The following is a 17378-nucleotide window of genomic DNA, read 5'->3' as shown; positions in this document are numbered from 1 at the left end:
CTCATATTAGTGATTTCTGCGCCCTGGCCAAGGAGGCCGACAAATTTTTCTCCGCCGGGCAACAGTACTGCGCGGCCATGCGGGGTCCTGCCCCCACCGTCACAGCCCAACGGCGGCAGCCCCCAAGCATATGCTTCTATCACGCGCAGTTCGGCCCCAACGCTAAGAAGTGCCGGCCCCCGTGCAGCTTTACCGCGTCAGGAAACGCGAAGGCCCACTCATTAGCTACCATGGCTGTCGGCCGTTCATGTAGTCTGTTATTCATTACGGACACTGACTCTGGACGTCGTTTCCTCTGCGACACGGGTGCCCAGGTGAGCGTCCTGCCCGCGTCAACCGTAGACATACAGGGGGGGAACCACGGCCCTGCCCTCGAAGCAGCCAACGGCAGTTCCATCCGTACTTTCGGGAAACGGAGCGTGGCGCTGTGTTTTGCCGGGCAGCGTTTCGCTTGGGACTTTGTTACAGCGAAAGTGTCCACCCACCTTGGTGCTGTCTTCCTCTGCGCCAATGGCCTTTTGGTGGACGTCAAGAACCAACGTCTCGTCAACGCTGAGACTTTCAGTTCGCTCCCTTGTTCGCTCAGTGGTTCCGGCACGACGAAGTTGTCCAGCGCACTCTCGGCCTCCGACGAGTTTTCCCGCCTCCTCGCCGGGTTCCCGGACCTCACGAAGCCCACTTTCTCGTCTGCCACCACCAAGCATGGGGTAGAACACCACATCCCGACCACCGGTCCGCCTGTCTACGCCCGCGCTCGGCACCCTGACCCGGGGAAACTCGCCATCGCTAAAGCCAAGTTCGACACGATGGAGCGCCTCGGCATCATTCGCCAGTCGAACAGTCCGTGGGCCTCACCCCTCCACATCGCACCGAAACCAGGCAGCGGTTGGCGCCCGTGCGGCGATTACCGGCGCCTCAACGACGCTACGACCCCCAACCGCTACGCGATTCCACACATCCAGGACTTTTCCGCCCGCCTGGCCGGGAAAGTTGTTTTCTCTAAAGTGGACCTCATTTGGGGTTACCACCAGGTCCCCGTTCGGCCGCAGGACGTCCCGAAAACCACGGTGATCACCCCGTTCGGGCTGTTCGAATTCCTCCGCATGCCATTTGGTCTCAAAAATGCCGCTCAGGCTTTTCAACGCCTAATGGACACCGTGTTACGGGACCTGCCATTCCTGTTCGTCTACCTGGACGACATTCCCATCGCCAGTGCCTCCAGGACGGAGCATGTGTCCCACCTCTGGACTCCCTTCGAACACCTCAGCCAGCACGGCCTAATCGGCAATCCGGCCAAGTGCCAGTTCGGGCTGTCCTCGGTCGACTTTCTCGGGCACCGCATCACGAAGGACGGGGCGGTGCCACTGCCGTCGAAAGTTGAGGCCGTGAAGGATTTTCCGCGACCCTTCACCGTGAAGGCCCTGCAGGAGTTTTTGGGCATGGTTAACTTTTATCATCGCTTCGTTCTCCGGGCAGCCCAGCTTATGCGGCCCCTTTACAAGGCCCTCAAGGGCAAGCCCGCCAAGCTCGCTGTCGACTGGTCCGAGGAGATGGCCAATTCTTTCACGGACACGAAAAGGGCCCTGGCTAATGCGACCATGCTGGTGCATCTGTTGCCCGATGCACCAATCGCTCTCACCACTGACGCTTCAGACTATGCTGTCGGCGCCGTCCACGAACAGTGGGTCAACGGCACCTGGCAGCCGCTCACCTTCAGCCGGCAGCTCCGCCCCAACGAGCGGAAGTACAGCACCTTCGATCGCGAGCTTCTCGGCCACTACCTCGCCGTCCGACACTTCAGTTTCCTGCTGGAGGCCCGCCCATTCATGGCGTTCGTGGACCACAAGCCGTTGACCTTCGCCATGGCCAAAGTTTCCGAGCCGTGGTCGGCCCATCAGCAGCGCCAGCTTTCCTTCGTCTCCGAGTTCATGACGGACATCCAGCATGTGGCTGGGAAAAACAACCCTGTCGCCGACTGACTCTCCCGGGCCGTCGCCAGTGCCGTACACCTCGGCATCGACTACACCCGCATGGCGGCCGACCATGCCTCCGACCCGGACGTCCAGGCCTACAGGACGGCTGTCACGGGCCTTCAGTTAGCGGACATCGCATTTGACGATGCCGGTACCACGCTCCTGTGCGACATCTCCGCTGGGCAGCCACGCCCCGATGGGTGGAGACGGCAGGTTTTCGACGCTGTCTATAGCCTTTCCCACCCGCTCAGGAAGCCGTCACAGAAGCTGGTGGCGGCTAAGTTCGTCTGGCACGGGCTCAAGAAGGACGTTCGCGACTGGGCCAATACCTGCGCGGTATGCCAGCGCTCAAAAGTGCATCGCCATACTAAGGATCCCGTTGGCGCCTTTCGCGGTGCCCGAGAGGTGGTTCAACCATGTTAACGTGGACCTGGTGGGGCCCCTGCCGCCCTCCCGCGGGTTCACCCACCTCCTCACGATGGTCGACAGAACCACCCGATGGCTGGAAGCCGTCCCGCTGTCGTCAACAACGTCCGCCGATGTGGCTCGGGCGTTCATCAACACTTGGGTCGCCCGGTTCGGCGCCCCATCTGACGTCTCCTCCGACCGGGGGCCCCAGTTCACGTCGGAGCTCTGGAAAGCTGTCGCCCAAGGCCTCGAGTTGAGACTCCACCGCACCACCGCATATCACCCTCAGGCTAATGGGCTGTGCGAACGGTTTCATAGCTCCATGAAGGCCGCGCTCCGGGCCAGCCTCCAGGACGACAGTTGGATCGACAGACTCCCGTGGGTCATGCTGGGACTCAGGACCGCCCCCAAGGAGGACCTCCAGTCCTCATCCGCCAAGCTCGTCTACGGGCAGCCGCTGCGGGTCCCCGGGGATTTCGTCCCCAGCGCCACAGACCCTTGGTCCGCAGCCCGTCAGCGGTCCGCTCTCCTGGACAACGCCAAGGTTTTTGCACCGGTGCCCACGTCGCAGCACGGTCTCCCTCAGTCCCACGTTCCGCCCGATCTTCATGCGGTGGAGTACGTTTTAGTCCGCCACGACGCCCACCGGGGACCTCTTCACCCACCCTACGACGGACCATTCCACGTCCTGGAAGCCGGGGACAAGGCCTTCGTGGTGGATGTCGGCGGTAAGCCGGACTACATTTCCGCGGACCGTCTTAAGCCGGCCCACCTGGATCTGGACCGACCCGTTGGGTTGGCTCAGCCCCCGCGGCGGGGCCGACCTCCGGCTTCTGCACCCTCAGTCCACCACCAAGCGCCCGGGGACCCTCCTGCGACCCCCCCCCGGTCCCCGCCCCAGACTTAATGAGCTGTTTCGGCCGTGTGATCCATCCCCTCAACGACTGACATTGCCAGTTCTAGTGAATTCTGGGGGGACGTATGTGGCGGAGACCACATAGGGACAGTAACACAATTCACTACGTATAGCCAATGTTGTTATTGCTCCACGTTATGTACGGAGCTTGGTTGGGTTATCGGGGCAGGGTCCCTTTAAGATTCGTCGATTGTGTGATGACGTCATTGCCCTGCGACGAGGCCGAGTCCCTCAGTCCATGCGGGGAGTTAATAAAGCTAACACGCGTTTTTCTTTGCTGCTGTGAAAGTCTCGCAGTCTCTTTATTTCCAGCGACTCCTACAAAGTAACGTTTTAGAGATGAATTGAACTAGTCTTTTAGATATACCATGACATTTTGATCTGTAGATTCAGTATGGACTTGATTTAAAAGAACACATGACAGTGCTCGTTTCAGCTACTTAAAGCTAAGAACAGTCAGAATCTAATCATTTTAGCTGGAAGCATGCTAATTATTTCAATGAAGACACAAGATTGGGCATGCTTTGTGAATATAGCTGCCATTGTCTAAAACTGAAACAAAATAATGAAGCAGAAATAAACCAGATTAAAATATTGTTTGTGTATAACCCCATAAACTGAAATTATCTGAATTTAATGAGTATAAATGTGATCCCTAAAATCACTCATTGTGATTTACTTTGATGTTCACAGCATCACTAAACAATGTTGCAGCATATTTATTCAACTGAGACTAATATTTTTTAAGTAACATGCTGTACTTTTTTGTTTCATTTTTCAGGAATCTGCAGCATACAATGCTGTCAATGCTCTTTACTCAGCGTATGGTATCAAATACAAACATGGGCCGGCATCTAGCACTTTGTGTAAGCTTTTAAAATTGATAATGTTTCAATTGGGCTCTAACGGACGTTAGATAGGCAGATCAGAAATTATATTTAGTTCATAATTGTAAGGAAAATGTCACAAAAAATGTGTACAATATTTCTGATTGGTCCCCTTGGAGGACAAGACACACCCAACAGTTTTACGATAGCAAAATACTGCGGATGTTGGAAATCCGAAATAACAACAGAAAATGCTGGAAAAACTCAGCAGGTCAGGCAACATCCGTGGATAGAAATTTGAGTTGACGTTTCGGGTTGAACCCTTCTTCAAAACTGGAAAGAAAAGATAGATCGGAGGCAGGGCTGCGATCAGACAAAAGAATAAAAGAAACAAAAGAAGTAAAAAAGAGACAATAAAAGGTGTTAGAAGCTAGACGAGATGGTAATAGGCTGAGATTGGGTGTAAAGTGTACTGGCAGGGCAAGGGATAGCTGCCAGGTGTGAGAGCGAAACAAAAGGAAAGGGGGGGGAAAGGAGTGGAAAAATTCCAAGAAAAAATGAAATAGGGGCCGAGGTTATGATCTGAAATTGTTGAACTCGATATTGAGTCCAGAAGGCTGCGGAGTGCCTAATCGGAAGATGAGGTGCTGTTCCCCGAAACGTCAACTCAAATTTCTGTCCACGGATGTTGCCTGACCTGCTGAGTTTTTCCAGCATTTTCTGTTGTTACACCCAACAGTTTGTCTGGAATATGTAATTTGATCCTGCCTGTTGGAGAGTAATTGAAGGTCTCTGCAATGTGTAATTTGATCCAGTCATTGTCATATGCAGGCTCCCCGAACCAAACTGCACCAGTGCAGTCATGACAGTGGCATCTACCTGTTAATGTGGAGGGTCACCTAGAAAAGCAAGATAACTCTCACACGGCCTGCCCTGTTGACCTCTTCCCATAACATATATAACGTGAAATGCTCAGGAAGTTAGGCAGCATCTGTGGAGAGAGAAGCAGAGTTAACGGGCTGAATTTTAAGGAGGAAGGCGGGTTGGGGAGGGGGTGCTGTCAAACACTGACGATCTGTCCTCTAAGTTGAGCCCTTCCACTCAGACTCAATTAGAGATCTCCCCTGAGCAGAAAGCAGAAGGCTGCAGCTTTTGACAGTTCAGCAGCCATTATGCTTTCTGTGACAGTGAGATGAGGGACTCCTGAGAACTGAAGGGATGAAGCCTGCAGGAAGAAGTAAAGGTAAGTAAAACTTATTAAAACACTTTACACTCACCTCACACACTCACCTCTCTACACTTGCACTCATCACTCACTTGCACACCGGACATCTCGACCCCTCCAACCCCCGCAGCCCGACAGCCCGCCTCGCTGACCCTGGCGAGGTTCGGAGCCGTCGGGAAGCCCACACTTCAGGGCTGAAAATAGGGATTCTCAAAAAAACTGCCTGTTAACACTAATTATCTTCCTGCCTCAAGGAGACAGGACCCAGCGTGGGTCGGGTACCCGCCTCCTGGGAAGACGGCACAGAGGCAGATTGGGGGTGCGATGGGTACCCGCCTCCAGATTCTGCCATTTTCCCGGCAGTCCTGCCTCCTTACCCGCCTCCCCAGGGCTGGCAAAATCACCCCCAAAGTATTTGTTTAATTTCTCTGCCATTTCCTTATTTCCCATTATAATTTCTCCTGTCTCAGCCTGTAAGGGACCCACATTTACTTTCGCTAATCTTTTCTTTTCTACATACCTATTGAAGCTTTTACAGTCTGCTTTTATGTCTCTCGTTAGTTTATTCTCGTATTCTATTTTCCCTTTCTTTATCAATGTCTTGGTCTTCCTTTGCTGAATTCTAAAATCCTCCCAATCCTCAGGCTTACTTCTCTTTTTGGCAACATTATAAGCCTCTTCCTTTGATCTAATACTATCTTTAACTTCTCTTGTTAGCCACGGTTGGACCACTTTTCCTGTGGGGTTTTTGTGCCTTAAAGGAATGTATATTTGTTGTAAATTATGTATTAAGTCTTTAAATGCTAGCCATTGGTTCTCTACCGTCGTACCTTTTAATGTAGTTTCCTAATCTACCTTAGCCAACTCGTCCCTCATACCTACGTAATTTACTTTATTTAGATTTAAGACCCTAGTTTCGGATTTAACTAAGTCACTTTCAAACTCAATATAAAGGCTCCTTAACTAACGTAGTTAACCCTTGTTGCACAATACCAGATCTAAAATAGCCTGTTCCCTATTTGGTTTCTCAACATACTGATCTAGAAAACTATCTTGAATACATTCCATGAATTCGTCCTCCACACTATTACTGCAAATTTGGTTTGCCCAGTCTATATGTAGATTAAAGTCCCCCATGATTACTGTATTACCCTTGTTACATGTCCCTCCAATTTCCTGATTTATACTCTGCCCTACATTACAACTACTGTTTGGGGGCCTATAAGCAACTCCCATCAATGTTTTCTGCCCCTTGCTGTTTCTTAGCTCCACCCAAACTGATGCTACTTCTTGATTTTCGGAGCTAAGATCCTTTCTCTCTGCTGTCTTTATCCCATCCTTTATTATCAGGGCTACCCCTCCTCCTTTTCCATTTTGCCTATCCCTTCTAAAAGTTATGTATCCTGGAATATTTCGTTCCCAGCCTTGGCCACTTTGCAACCACGTCACCGCTATGGCTATTAGATCAAACCTGTTCATTTCTATCTGCGCTATTAATTCATCTATTTTGTTGTGAATGCTTCATGCATTCAGATATAGTGCCTTTAGCTTTGACTTATTTCTCTTTTTCCCTGATGTCACCTTAGTCACTGATGCCCTATTACCTTTGTTACTCTCTCTGTCCCTTCCTGACACACTCTGCTTATTTTTACCCAAAGCTCTACTCTGCTCTAGAGCCTTGACATTTCTCCCACTGCTTTTAAATTTACTCTTTCCTGGATCCTCCCAACCTCCCCCCCCCCCCCGCCCCCTTCATTAGTTTAACGCCCTCTCTATTGCCCTAGTTATTCGATTCGCCAGGACACTGGTCCCAGCCCTGTTGAAGTGGAGCTCGTCCCATTGGAACAGCTCCCTCTTTCCCCAGTACTGGTGCCAGTGTCCCATGAACTGAAACCTTCCTCCCACACCACTCTTTGAGCCACGCATTTAAACTTCTAACCTGTTTGTCCTTATGACAATTTGCACGTGGGTCAGGTAACAATCCAGAGATGATTACCTTTGAGGTTCTGCTTTTTAATTTAGACCCTAGCTCCTCAAACTCCCTCAGCAGAACCTTATTCCTAGTTCTACCTATGTCGTTGGTTCCTACATGGACCACAACAACTGGATCCTCCCCCCTCCCACTCCAAGTTCTTCTCCAGCCGCGAGACGTCTTTAACCCTGGCACCGGGCAGGCAACACAACCTTCAGAACTCTCGGTCACGGCTGCAGAGAACAGTATCTATCCCCCTGACTATACTGTCCCCTACCACAACTACATTCCCTTTCACTCACCCCACTTGAATGGCCTCCTGCACCATAGCGCCATGGTCAGCCTGCTTATCCATCCTACAGGCTTTTCCCTCATCCACACAGGCAGCAAGAACTTCATACCTGTTGGACAAGGGCAAAGGGTGAGACTCCTCCAGCACTACACCTGCCTGAGTTGCTGTCACACCCTCCTGTTCCTGACCATTAACCAGACCTGTACCACTACCTAACCTAAGGGGTGTGACTGCCTCCTGCCTCCAGGTAACTCTCCCCATCCCTGATGCCCTGCAACGTCTGCACCTCAGACTCCAGCTCAAAAACTCTGAGCTGAAGTTTCTCAAGATGTAGGCACTTACTGCAAACGTGGTTGTTCAGGATCACAGTGCTCTCCACAAACTCCCACATGCTGCAGTTGCAGCACACCGCCTGCACTGCCATCCCTATATGACCTTGATTTATTTAATTAAATTTGTAATTAGGTAATTTAGTGTAGTTTCCTGACTACTTACTTGATCTAGATTAAGTTAAGGGTACTGAAATTAAATATTTACCTGTAACACAAAGCACTACAAGTAGTGTAGGCTAAAAGCAACTCCTTCCCTCTCTTTAATATTCCCACTCTTTCCAAATTCCCAACCAAAGCACTCTGTTCAAGTCCACTCCATTTAACCCCGCTCTGTGCACTGCCTGAAAGGGTGGTGGAACCAGATTCAATAGTAGCATTCAAGAGGGAATTGGATAAATACTTGAAGGGAAAGCATTTAATGAGTAATGGGGAAAGAGCAGGGGAGTGGGATTAATTGGCTAGTTCTACCAAAGAGCCGGCATAGGCACGATGGGCCAAATGGCCTCTTTTTGTACTCTATGGCCCCGATTTTCGGGCAGCTGTCGGGCGGCTTTTCATGCGGCCGTGGTCCGAAAATCGCGGAAAAAGCGGGTCAGGACCCCCCCCCCCGCCTGATTCCCCGCCCCGTCCAACTTTCGGACCGCCGTTTCCACACGCCCCGCTTCAGTCCCGCCCGCCGCTGGCGGGACTGCTCGTCGGAGCACTAATCACCAATGATCACCTTGTTAAGGACAATTTTCCCGTGCCGTTGCGACTTTGGGGCTTTCCCCACCTGAAACCCGCCTGCGGGGAACCCCGCTGATGAGAGCTGGCGTGAAAACAGCTGGCTTGCTTGCTTGCAGCAGCAGGTCGCTGAGGGCTGAAGAGATTTAAAGAGGCAGCATTTGCAGGCTGCAGGACCTTGTTGATCAAGGCTTGGGGGAACTATTTGAAGCCTTAGGAGCAGCTGCAGAAAGTTGGAGCCTCATACACTTCTTCAGTGTGAGCTCCTGGGAAGCCCCTCTCACCACCCTAACTCAGGACCTCCTCAACCGAGGCATCTGCTAGAAGCATGGGAGGCCTTTGGCACCTTCCCTTCCTGGCATTAGAGGATCTCCAACAGCAGAGGTGGCAGCAGCAGAACCAGGAACAGCAGGATGATTACCAGGAGCACCAGGCTGCTGCTCACTCACCTGAAGCTGCACAAGCCAGAAGGGGCCAGCGCTTGGAAGTGGCTTGAGAGCACCTTGCTGCGCTTTAGGGGGCCATGGGGACCCGTTTCTGCACTGGCAGTCCTACTCAGAAGGACTTCCATGAAGATCTGGTTTCTCTGTTCAACAGATGGCCAACGCTCCTCAAGAGATGTCATTCTCTTATGAGCACTCACCATGTTTTCCATATGCTGGCGAGTTATCTCCTCCATGGAGGTTGCCAACCTTTCCATGGTGCTGCGTTCATGCACCAATGACTCCACAAAGGCTCTGCTCATGGTCGCTATGGACTCCTCCCTTCGCTCCACACTCGCAGCGACCCTGGAGACAAAACCTGCCAGAGACTCCTGCATCTGTGCATGGAGATCCATCACCTCTTCTCTTGCGGATGGACCCAGAGGCAGAGGGTCGAGATGCAGCGCAGCTGAGCTGAGCTGGCAGAGCCCTGCGCCCTCCGACGAGGACTCTCCACTGCTGTCCCTGTTTCCAGTATCTGCTGAGGCTCACTTGTCAGCTGTGAAACACCAGGTGACAACACTACTCTATGTCCCGAAGGTCCCCCCGAGGTGTGAGTGTCTGCGCTGGTGCTAGGTGCGCTTACTTCTGCTGATGCTGCACCCTCAGAGGTTGGAGCTTCCTCTGAGGAGTCTGGCTGCACAGCCTCTTCCTCCTCCACAGTGAGGACGGGGGCTCTGGATGGTACTGTGGGGGAGTAAAGGAAGGAGTTACAGATGTAATGCCAAGGTTCCTCTGGTGACTCCCAGCGAGTTGGCATCTGCTGACACCTGCATCCATGCAGCATTGGTCTCAGTGGGAGGCCTCTTCCTCCCTGACCTAGGGAAGAGGACCTCCTTGTGGACCCTAACCCCATCCAATAATGCCTGCAGTGAAGCCTCGTCGAATTTGAAGGCAGCTCGGGGTCTGGCACTGGCCACAGCTGCTGCAGGCTCCTCTGCCATCCTGTATGGTTCATTTGGAAGCCTTCAGATGATGCAGTGCTTGCTATGGACCTTGAAAGCACCATGAATGATGACATCATACTGTGGGGATTTCTGACTCGATTTAGACAATTAGCAAGGCTTCCCACATGCTGGGAATTAATTGGCCAATTGAGGGAAAATTGCGTGGGGCTGGCTGACACTTTTTTATGTGTGTCAGAAACCCCACATTCGGGGAAATCCGACCATTCCCCACACAAGCCGAAAATCGGGGCCCATCATTCTATGATAACGAGTAATGATAAATTTGTATTAAAAAAAAATTGGTTAGGCCATAGTTAGAGTACTGTTGGGCACCCCATTATAGATTCATCAGGATAATGCCAAGAGTGGAAAAATGAGACAATTTCTATTGTAGCAGAGAAAGCTAAGAAGATATTTTTTAGCATTAGAAAGAGTTTTGATTGAGTGAATAGAATCATAGGAACTTACAGCACAGAAGGAGGCCATTTGGCCCATCATACCTGTGTTGGCTCTTTGAAAGAGCAGTCGTGCTTAGTCCCACATCCCCGCTTTTTGTCAGTAACCCTGTAAGTTCCTCATCCTCAAATACCTGTCCAACTCCATTTTAAAATTATTTATGGAATCAGCTTCCACCGCCTTTTCAGGTTGAGCATTCCAGACTCTGACAACTCTTGAGTGAAAAAATTCTCCTCATCTCCCCTCTAAATCTTTTGTCAGTGATTTTAAATCTATGACCTTTGGTTATTGACCCACTCACCCGAGGGAATAGCTTTCCTCTGTCTAGTCTATCAAAACCTCTCATCATCTTGAAAACCTCTATTGGATCACCTCTTAACTTTCGCTGTTCCAAGGAGAGCAATCCTAAGTTTTCTAACCTCTCTTCATAATGGAAGTCCCTCATCCCTGGTAACAACCTGGTAAACCTCCACTGTACCATTTGTAAGGCCTCTACATCTTTTCTGAAGTGTGGGGCCCAAAATTGTCCACAATACTCCAGCTGAGGCCTAACCAGTGATTTCTAAAGTTCTGGCATGATCTCTTTGCTTCTATGCCTCTATTTATAAACCCAAGTAACCCATATGCTTTTTTAACCACCTTATCAACTTGCCCTGCCACCTTTAAGGATTTGTGTATATGGACACCAAAGTCTCTTGCTCATCTATACCTTTCAAAATCGTGCTATTTATAGTATACTGTCTTTCCATATTAGTTCTCCCAAAGTGCATCACTTCATATTTCTCCACATTGAACACCATCTGCCATGCGTCTGCCCATTTCACCATCCTGTAAATGTCATCCTGAAATTTACAACTATCCTCATCACTATCTATTACGTTGACAAGTTTCGTATCTGCAAACTTTATAATGCTTCTCCCACACCCAAGTCTAGGTCATTTATAAAAATTTGAAAGAGTAATGGACCCAAAACTTACCCTTGGGGAACATCATTGCAAACCACCTCCCAGTCTGAAAAACATCCATCCACCAACACCTTTGCTTCCTGTCACTGAGCTAATACCATATCCATACTGTGGGGAAGAGCAAAAACTAGAGCCCATCAATGTTATATCATCACCAAGAAATCAAATAGGGAATTCAGAAGAAACTTCTTTACCCAGAGAGTGGTGAGAATGTGGAACGTGCTACCACAGGGAGTAGTTGAGGCGAATAGTATAGATGTATTTAACGGGAAGCTAGATAAGCATGTGAGGGAGAAGGGAATAGAGGTTTATGCTGATAGATTTAGATTAGGAAGGATGGAAGGCGTCTTGAGTGGAGCATAAATGCCGGCATGGATTCGTTGGGCAGAATGGCCTGTTTCTGTGCTGTATATTTTATGTAATTCTATGCCACCACTTTTCCCTTAATTCTATGGGCTTCTATCTTCTTAACAAGTCTCCTGTGTGGCACTTTGTTGAATGACTTCCAAAAGTCCATATATATAACATCTACTGCACTACCTTGGTCAACCTTCTCTGTTATCTCATCAAAGAATTAAATCAGGTTAGTCAGTCATGATTTGTCTTCAACCAATCCATGCTGGCTCGACTTAATTAACCCATGTCTTTCCAAATGAAAGTTTATTTTGTCCCTGATGATGGTTTCCAATAACTTCCCCAGCACCGATGTTAGGCTGACTAGCTTGTAGTTTCCTGGTTTATCCCTCTCCCCTTTCTTGAATAGTGGTATAACATTAGCAACCTTCCAGTCCTCCAGCACAATAGGGAAAGACTATTTCCTCTGTTTGGGGTGTCAGTAACGAGAGGTCATCAATTTAAAAGTATCACTAAGAGAGAAAGGTTAGGAGAAATTTCTTGAGACAGAGCATTGCTGGAGGATTTAATGCTTTGCCACAGGGAGCAGTTGAGCCAGAAACCATTGCTTCCTTTAAAAAAAATTGAGTAAATATTTGAAGAGAGAGATACAAGGCTATGGGGAGAGACCACGGAAGTGGGATTAGTTTTGGATGGCTCCAGGAAAGAGCCGGCACAGACACGATAGGCTGAATGGCCTCCTATGCTGTAAATTTAGGACTGATCCCAAGAAATTCTTAGCACAAAGAGTGATTTAAAAAAAAAATGGAATGGACTTCTGGATAGTGCCATGGTGGTGAAATCCTTGGAATCCTTCTAAAAAATCCAATTTTTTGAGGACTTTAAAGTCTTTCTGGATGAATGAACTAAGGTGGGTCAAATGGTCATCTTCATCCATAAATATCTTGTGATATGATATATTGAAATGTAAGCTCTAATAATACATTTCCTTCTTGCCTTTCAGATGTCACTTCTGGTAGTTCTATGGATTGGGCCTATAAACATGGCATTCCCTATGCATTTGCATTTGAACTGCGAGATACTGGTTATTATGGATTTTTGCTGCCAGAATCTCTAATTAAACCCACATGTACAGAGACAACATTAGCTGTTAAAAATATTACAAACCATATTCTTAAGAAATGCCCATTGAAGTGAGCTATTCATCATCACCACCTGATTTGTTTTTTTTTTAAAACAGTACAAACCATTTTGCAATGTAACATTTTTTGCTTAAATAAGCTAAATCGACCATAGATTTACATCTCTTTCTATATTTTATCTTTTTTATCTTTATATGGAAGATAAGTATTTTGGCAACCACAAATGGCAGAAATTTGTCACCATAATATGCAAATATACTGTTGTAGTAAATCATAAGAATGTGTTCTGTATGGATTATTGTATAATTAAAGAATTATATAACTATTCTAGACAGTGAAGCTTTCAAGAACACATCTGAATTTAGACAGGGTTGTCACAAATGATTCTCAACTTAGACAGTTTCAAACTATTAAGGACACAAACATATTTAGCCTTATTCCTCTTTTATCTTACTATAATTGAGATGATTTATTGCACTATGAATTCCAGCAAAGTATTGTCAAAATGTATCTAAGTTAATTGATGCTTTTATTGTAACTACTACAGTAACTGCAAAGTACAGGGGGGAAAAAGTCAGATTTTTTGAACAGGTTTTTAAAAAAAAAACTACTGAAGTGGCCTGAGGGTCTTAAGAATAAGTCAATGTAGAAAATTTTACTGCTTTCATCTTCCACCTTAAAATTACCAATTGAGTGACATATTTTAAATTACCCCAATTTTTAATATTTTATTTTATCCCTGCAGCAAGAATACTGAGGCTAAAATGTCTTGGGAATGACCATTTACTGAAAGCCTCCTCTGATTACCAGCAACTCTCTTGTACCACCAGATAGTCAGTTCACAGCAACATTGGCACATTCCTGGGAACAGGTAGCTCACCTTCCATCTTGATGCAATTGGATCAGGACTTGAAAGACTCGGAGAGAAAAATAAAGTGTACCTTAATATTTTAAAGAACGTTGTTAGTTGCAGTAGCAGAAGCAGTCACTCTTGTATGCAGAGATGAGAAATTTCAAATTATATAGAATGCATGATAAGGTGAGATTTTACATAGTTGGTGAAAGCAATGTACTTGGTTAGCTAAATGGAATTTTAACTTTACAATTTTTAAATTATTTACAAAACCACAATGAGATTGATGTAAAAAATGTTTTGCCATATTAAATAATGGTAAGCTAATATACTTAGTTTACATTTCAGTAGAAACTCGCTGTATAGCAAGAAAATACTGCTTGCTTGATTAAGGCTGTCTATAACATTGTCATAATTAATGACAAGAATATGATATATATCAGTTGTCTTCAGCACTAATGGATATTACCTTTGTAGCTTTAGTTAAGCCTGAAATATGTGTTCAAAAATCTCATTAAAATCAGAATTTAAGTAAAATGCTTCCCTGACGAGATATCAAACTGCAGAAAACAAGTGTGAAGATTGACACAGATCTATGCAGTAGCCTACCAGAATGCAGAGTGTCTTACCACTGCATGTCTACAGAAATGAAACCTCCAAAGGGGGTCCGAAAGTTAAAAGCATTAAGATTTGAAGTTGCATTTTCAGAGGAATGGTAAAGCATCCAACACTGGAAGTGAGGTTATTTAAGCAATATCACTTAAAATTAATTTGTCGATATGTTTGGAAATAACAGTTGCAGAACTGCGATGGTTGTTATGCATAGCAACATCATAAGCGAATTCCTGAAGATCTCTGAAAGGTATTTCTAGCAAAATTGTACAGCGTTCAAAAAGATTGTGTTTATGATTTTGCTAAGAATACCAACCACAGAAAACTTTATGAATGCAATAACACGGACTGTCCCGAGTGAGCACAGCAACTTTTCCTCCAGTGTATGTTGAAGGATTTGCGAATGTTTTAAAATCCTGAAAAATGGCGTGGATAATTGTTTATACAGTGGCTCGTATCAAATTGGACAGAAGTAACAGGCTAGATTTACAGGTTAGTTATCAAAGAATAGTGAAGTCATATTCACTGCTGGTTAAATATGCAAAATGTATTCTTGTTTTCAAAGTCATTTTGCAAAAATATATATATTTGACCAAGTCAGCGGTTGGGAAATAATTTACAGGCTCTTTTCCCTGCTATTATTTTTCTGTTTCAGCCTTTTAGAGTTGTGTAAATAGCAGTTAGTCAAATATGAAAAGGTAATGGATTTTTCTGACTAGAATTCAACTGCTGCATGCATAAAACAGAAAGAATAAATCAGAAAAAAAATACCTGGGAAGTAAGAATTTAAAAATTGTTCCTCATCATTCATTTAGTGAAACAATTTTTTTTTTCAATTTTAATTTTTCAATGTTTGAAAAAATACTTACAAAGTAACAAATATGTATTGCGCCATAACATTTTGAAAGTGGATTGAAAGACAGGAATCAATATATCATTAATCAACCATTGGATGCAGACTCATGCATCCCAATCTTTACTGGGGCAGGATTTACAAACAGGGGAAGGAGTTCTGGTTGGGAAACCTGGAAATCCGCATTTCCCCAAATGCTGTGGAGTGATCACCAGGGGTTGGAGACCACAGGGTCAGAGATAGGGGGGTTGGTGGGGGTGGGGGGATTCTGATTGCAGAGAGGGAAGCAGGTTAGCTTGGGGGTCCGAGAGGAAGCCCTCCTGCTCCTCCTGGCTCACAAGCAGTCCTGGAAAAGCAATTACCTCTTCCACGCAGCAGTCCTCGCCTCCCTTTAGCTGTCGACTTTCCCGAGGCCTGGGATACGTGGCCAGCCAGGGTTAAACCTGGAAGAGGGATATAGTAGCCTCATTAAAATGTTTAAATGAGCAACCAGCCTCCTGGGAGTGGGTTGGTTGCCCCCCCACCCCTGCAATCTGTTAAAACCAGAAGTGGGTGGGTTTGAGGTGGGTTGGGTTTGGGTTTCAGACTTTTTAAATTTTAACATCCTACCCGACCCAAACGCAGCCGATTTTGGTGGTTAAAATTCCCCTCATTATATCTCAATTCATTTTGCATACATAATAGCAAAATAAGTAAGCGTAATGTGCACCATCGCACAGGTAAGTATTGCATTTTTCCTGAAAAACTATGATGAATATAAATGAAAGAACAGTTGAAAAAGTTGTATATATTGAATCTTAAATGAAAGAATCTTTAAATGCTGAAATAAAACCAGAAAATGCTGGAAATACTCAGCAGGTCAGGCAGCATCTGTGGAGAGAGAAACAGAGTTAACGTCTCAGGTCGATGACCTTTCATCAGAACTGGAAGAAGTTAGAGACGTAACAGATTTTAAGCAAGTGCAGGGGCAGGGAAAGTGGGGAGGAAAGAACAAAAGGGAATATCTGTGATGGGGTGGAAGGCAGGAGAGACTAAATGACAAAAGGTATGATAGTACAAAGCAAAAGGAGATGGTAATGGGCCAGGTAAAGAAACAAAAGATGAGTCTACAAGAGGTGTAAATGGGAATGGCAGAAACATCAACAGCTGCCGCCTGAAAAAATAGATTTTGGTTTGAAATTGTTTAGCTTTTGTAATCTTTAAATGCTGATAAGCTATGTAATCTCAAGATAGGTAGATTTATAAAATAATTAATTGCTAACATAATTTATTTTAAAAGGAGGAAAAAGGGCTGTGTTCTCTCATACTGGAAAGTAAATGAATAAATTATTTCCTGTTACATTAAAAAGGTGCAATTTATGCATAGGACAAAATATTAGCTGAGTCAATTCTGTTCACATTTCTATTTTGAGCCCTCCATCTGATTGGGAATACAAAGGGAAAGAGACACATGGATAGGCAGATTTTTAAATAAGAAATTGCAAGCTATAGTCGTTGGCCAGGAGCTGGAAGCTAAATTGCAAGAGGTCAGTTTTTGCGGTTAGAAATTCTCTAGAAAGAAAGGCTGACGTGGAGGTGCTGTCTCAGATTTGAGAACCATGGGATCTTGGAGTAGCGGGAGAAGCCATCACATCCAATGCTGTAGGCTATGTGGAAGGATAATGGATGATGATCTCAAGGGTTCTACCATGAAGGGAAGCAAAACACAAGACACATATGGAGATTCTGCATAGCTTCTATCACGATGTACAGAAGCTGGTTGGTATAAGAACATAAGGTATAGGAGCAGGAGTAGGCCATTTGGCCCTTCAAGCCTGATCCGCCATTTAATAAGATCATGGCTGATCTTCTACATCATCTCCACTTTCCTGAACTATCCCCATACCCCTTGATTCCCTTAAGATTTAAAAATCTATCGATCTCTGTCTTGAATATGCTCAACGACTGAGCCTCCACTACCCTCTGAGGTAGAGAATTCCAAAGATTCACCACCCTCTGAGTGAAGAAATTTCTCCTCATCTCAGTCCTAAATGGTCGACCCCTTAT

At 46.4% G+C, this 17378-nt stretch overlaps 1 protein-coding gene across 1 annotated transcript in view; it reads left to right on the top strand.

The window, feature by feature from the left end:
• Positions 1-14736, top strand: part of cpa6 (carboxypeptidase A6) — a 190978-nt gene extending 176242 nt beyond the window's left edge. Inside the window, exons 10-11 of the mRNA XM_085993964.1 lie at positions 4079-4163; positions 12876-14736. Of these exons, the coding sequence (XP_085850090.1) occupies positions 4079-4163; positions 12876-13069 (279 nt within the window). The 3' untranslated portion in view covers positions 13070-14736. The remainder of the gene's footprint in view (positions 1-4078; positions 4164-12875) is intronic.
• Positions 14737-17378: the final 2642 nt, after the last annotated feature.

This window comes from Somniosus microcephalus, chromosome 7 (genome assembly GCF_052327205.1).
Source record: "Somniosus microcephalus isolate GS21.2 chromosome 7, FLI_Smic_1.0, whole genome shotgun sequence".
NCBI lineage: Eukaryota > Metazoa > Chordata > Chondrichthyes > Squaliformes > Somniosidae > Somniosus > Somniosus microcephalus.
Note: the sequence above shows the minus strand (reverse complement) of the source record. Positions and strands in the feature narration are given on the sequence as shown.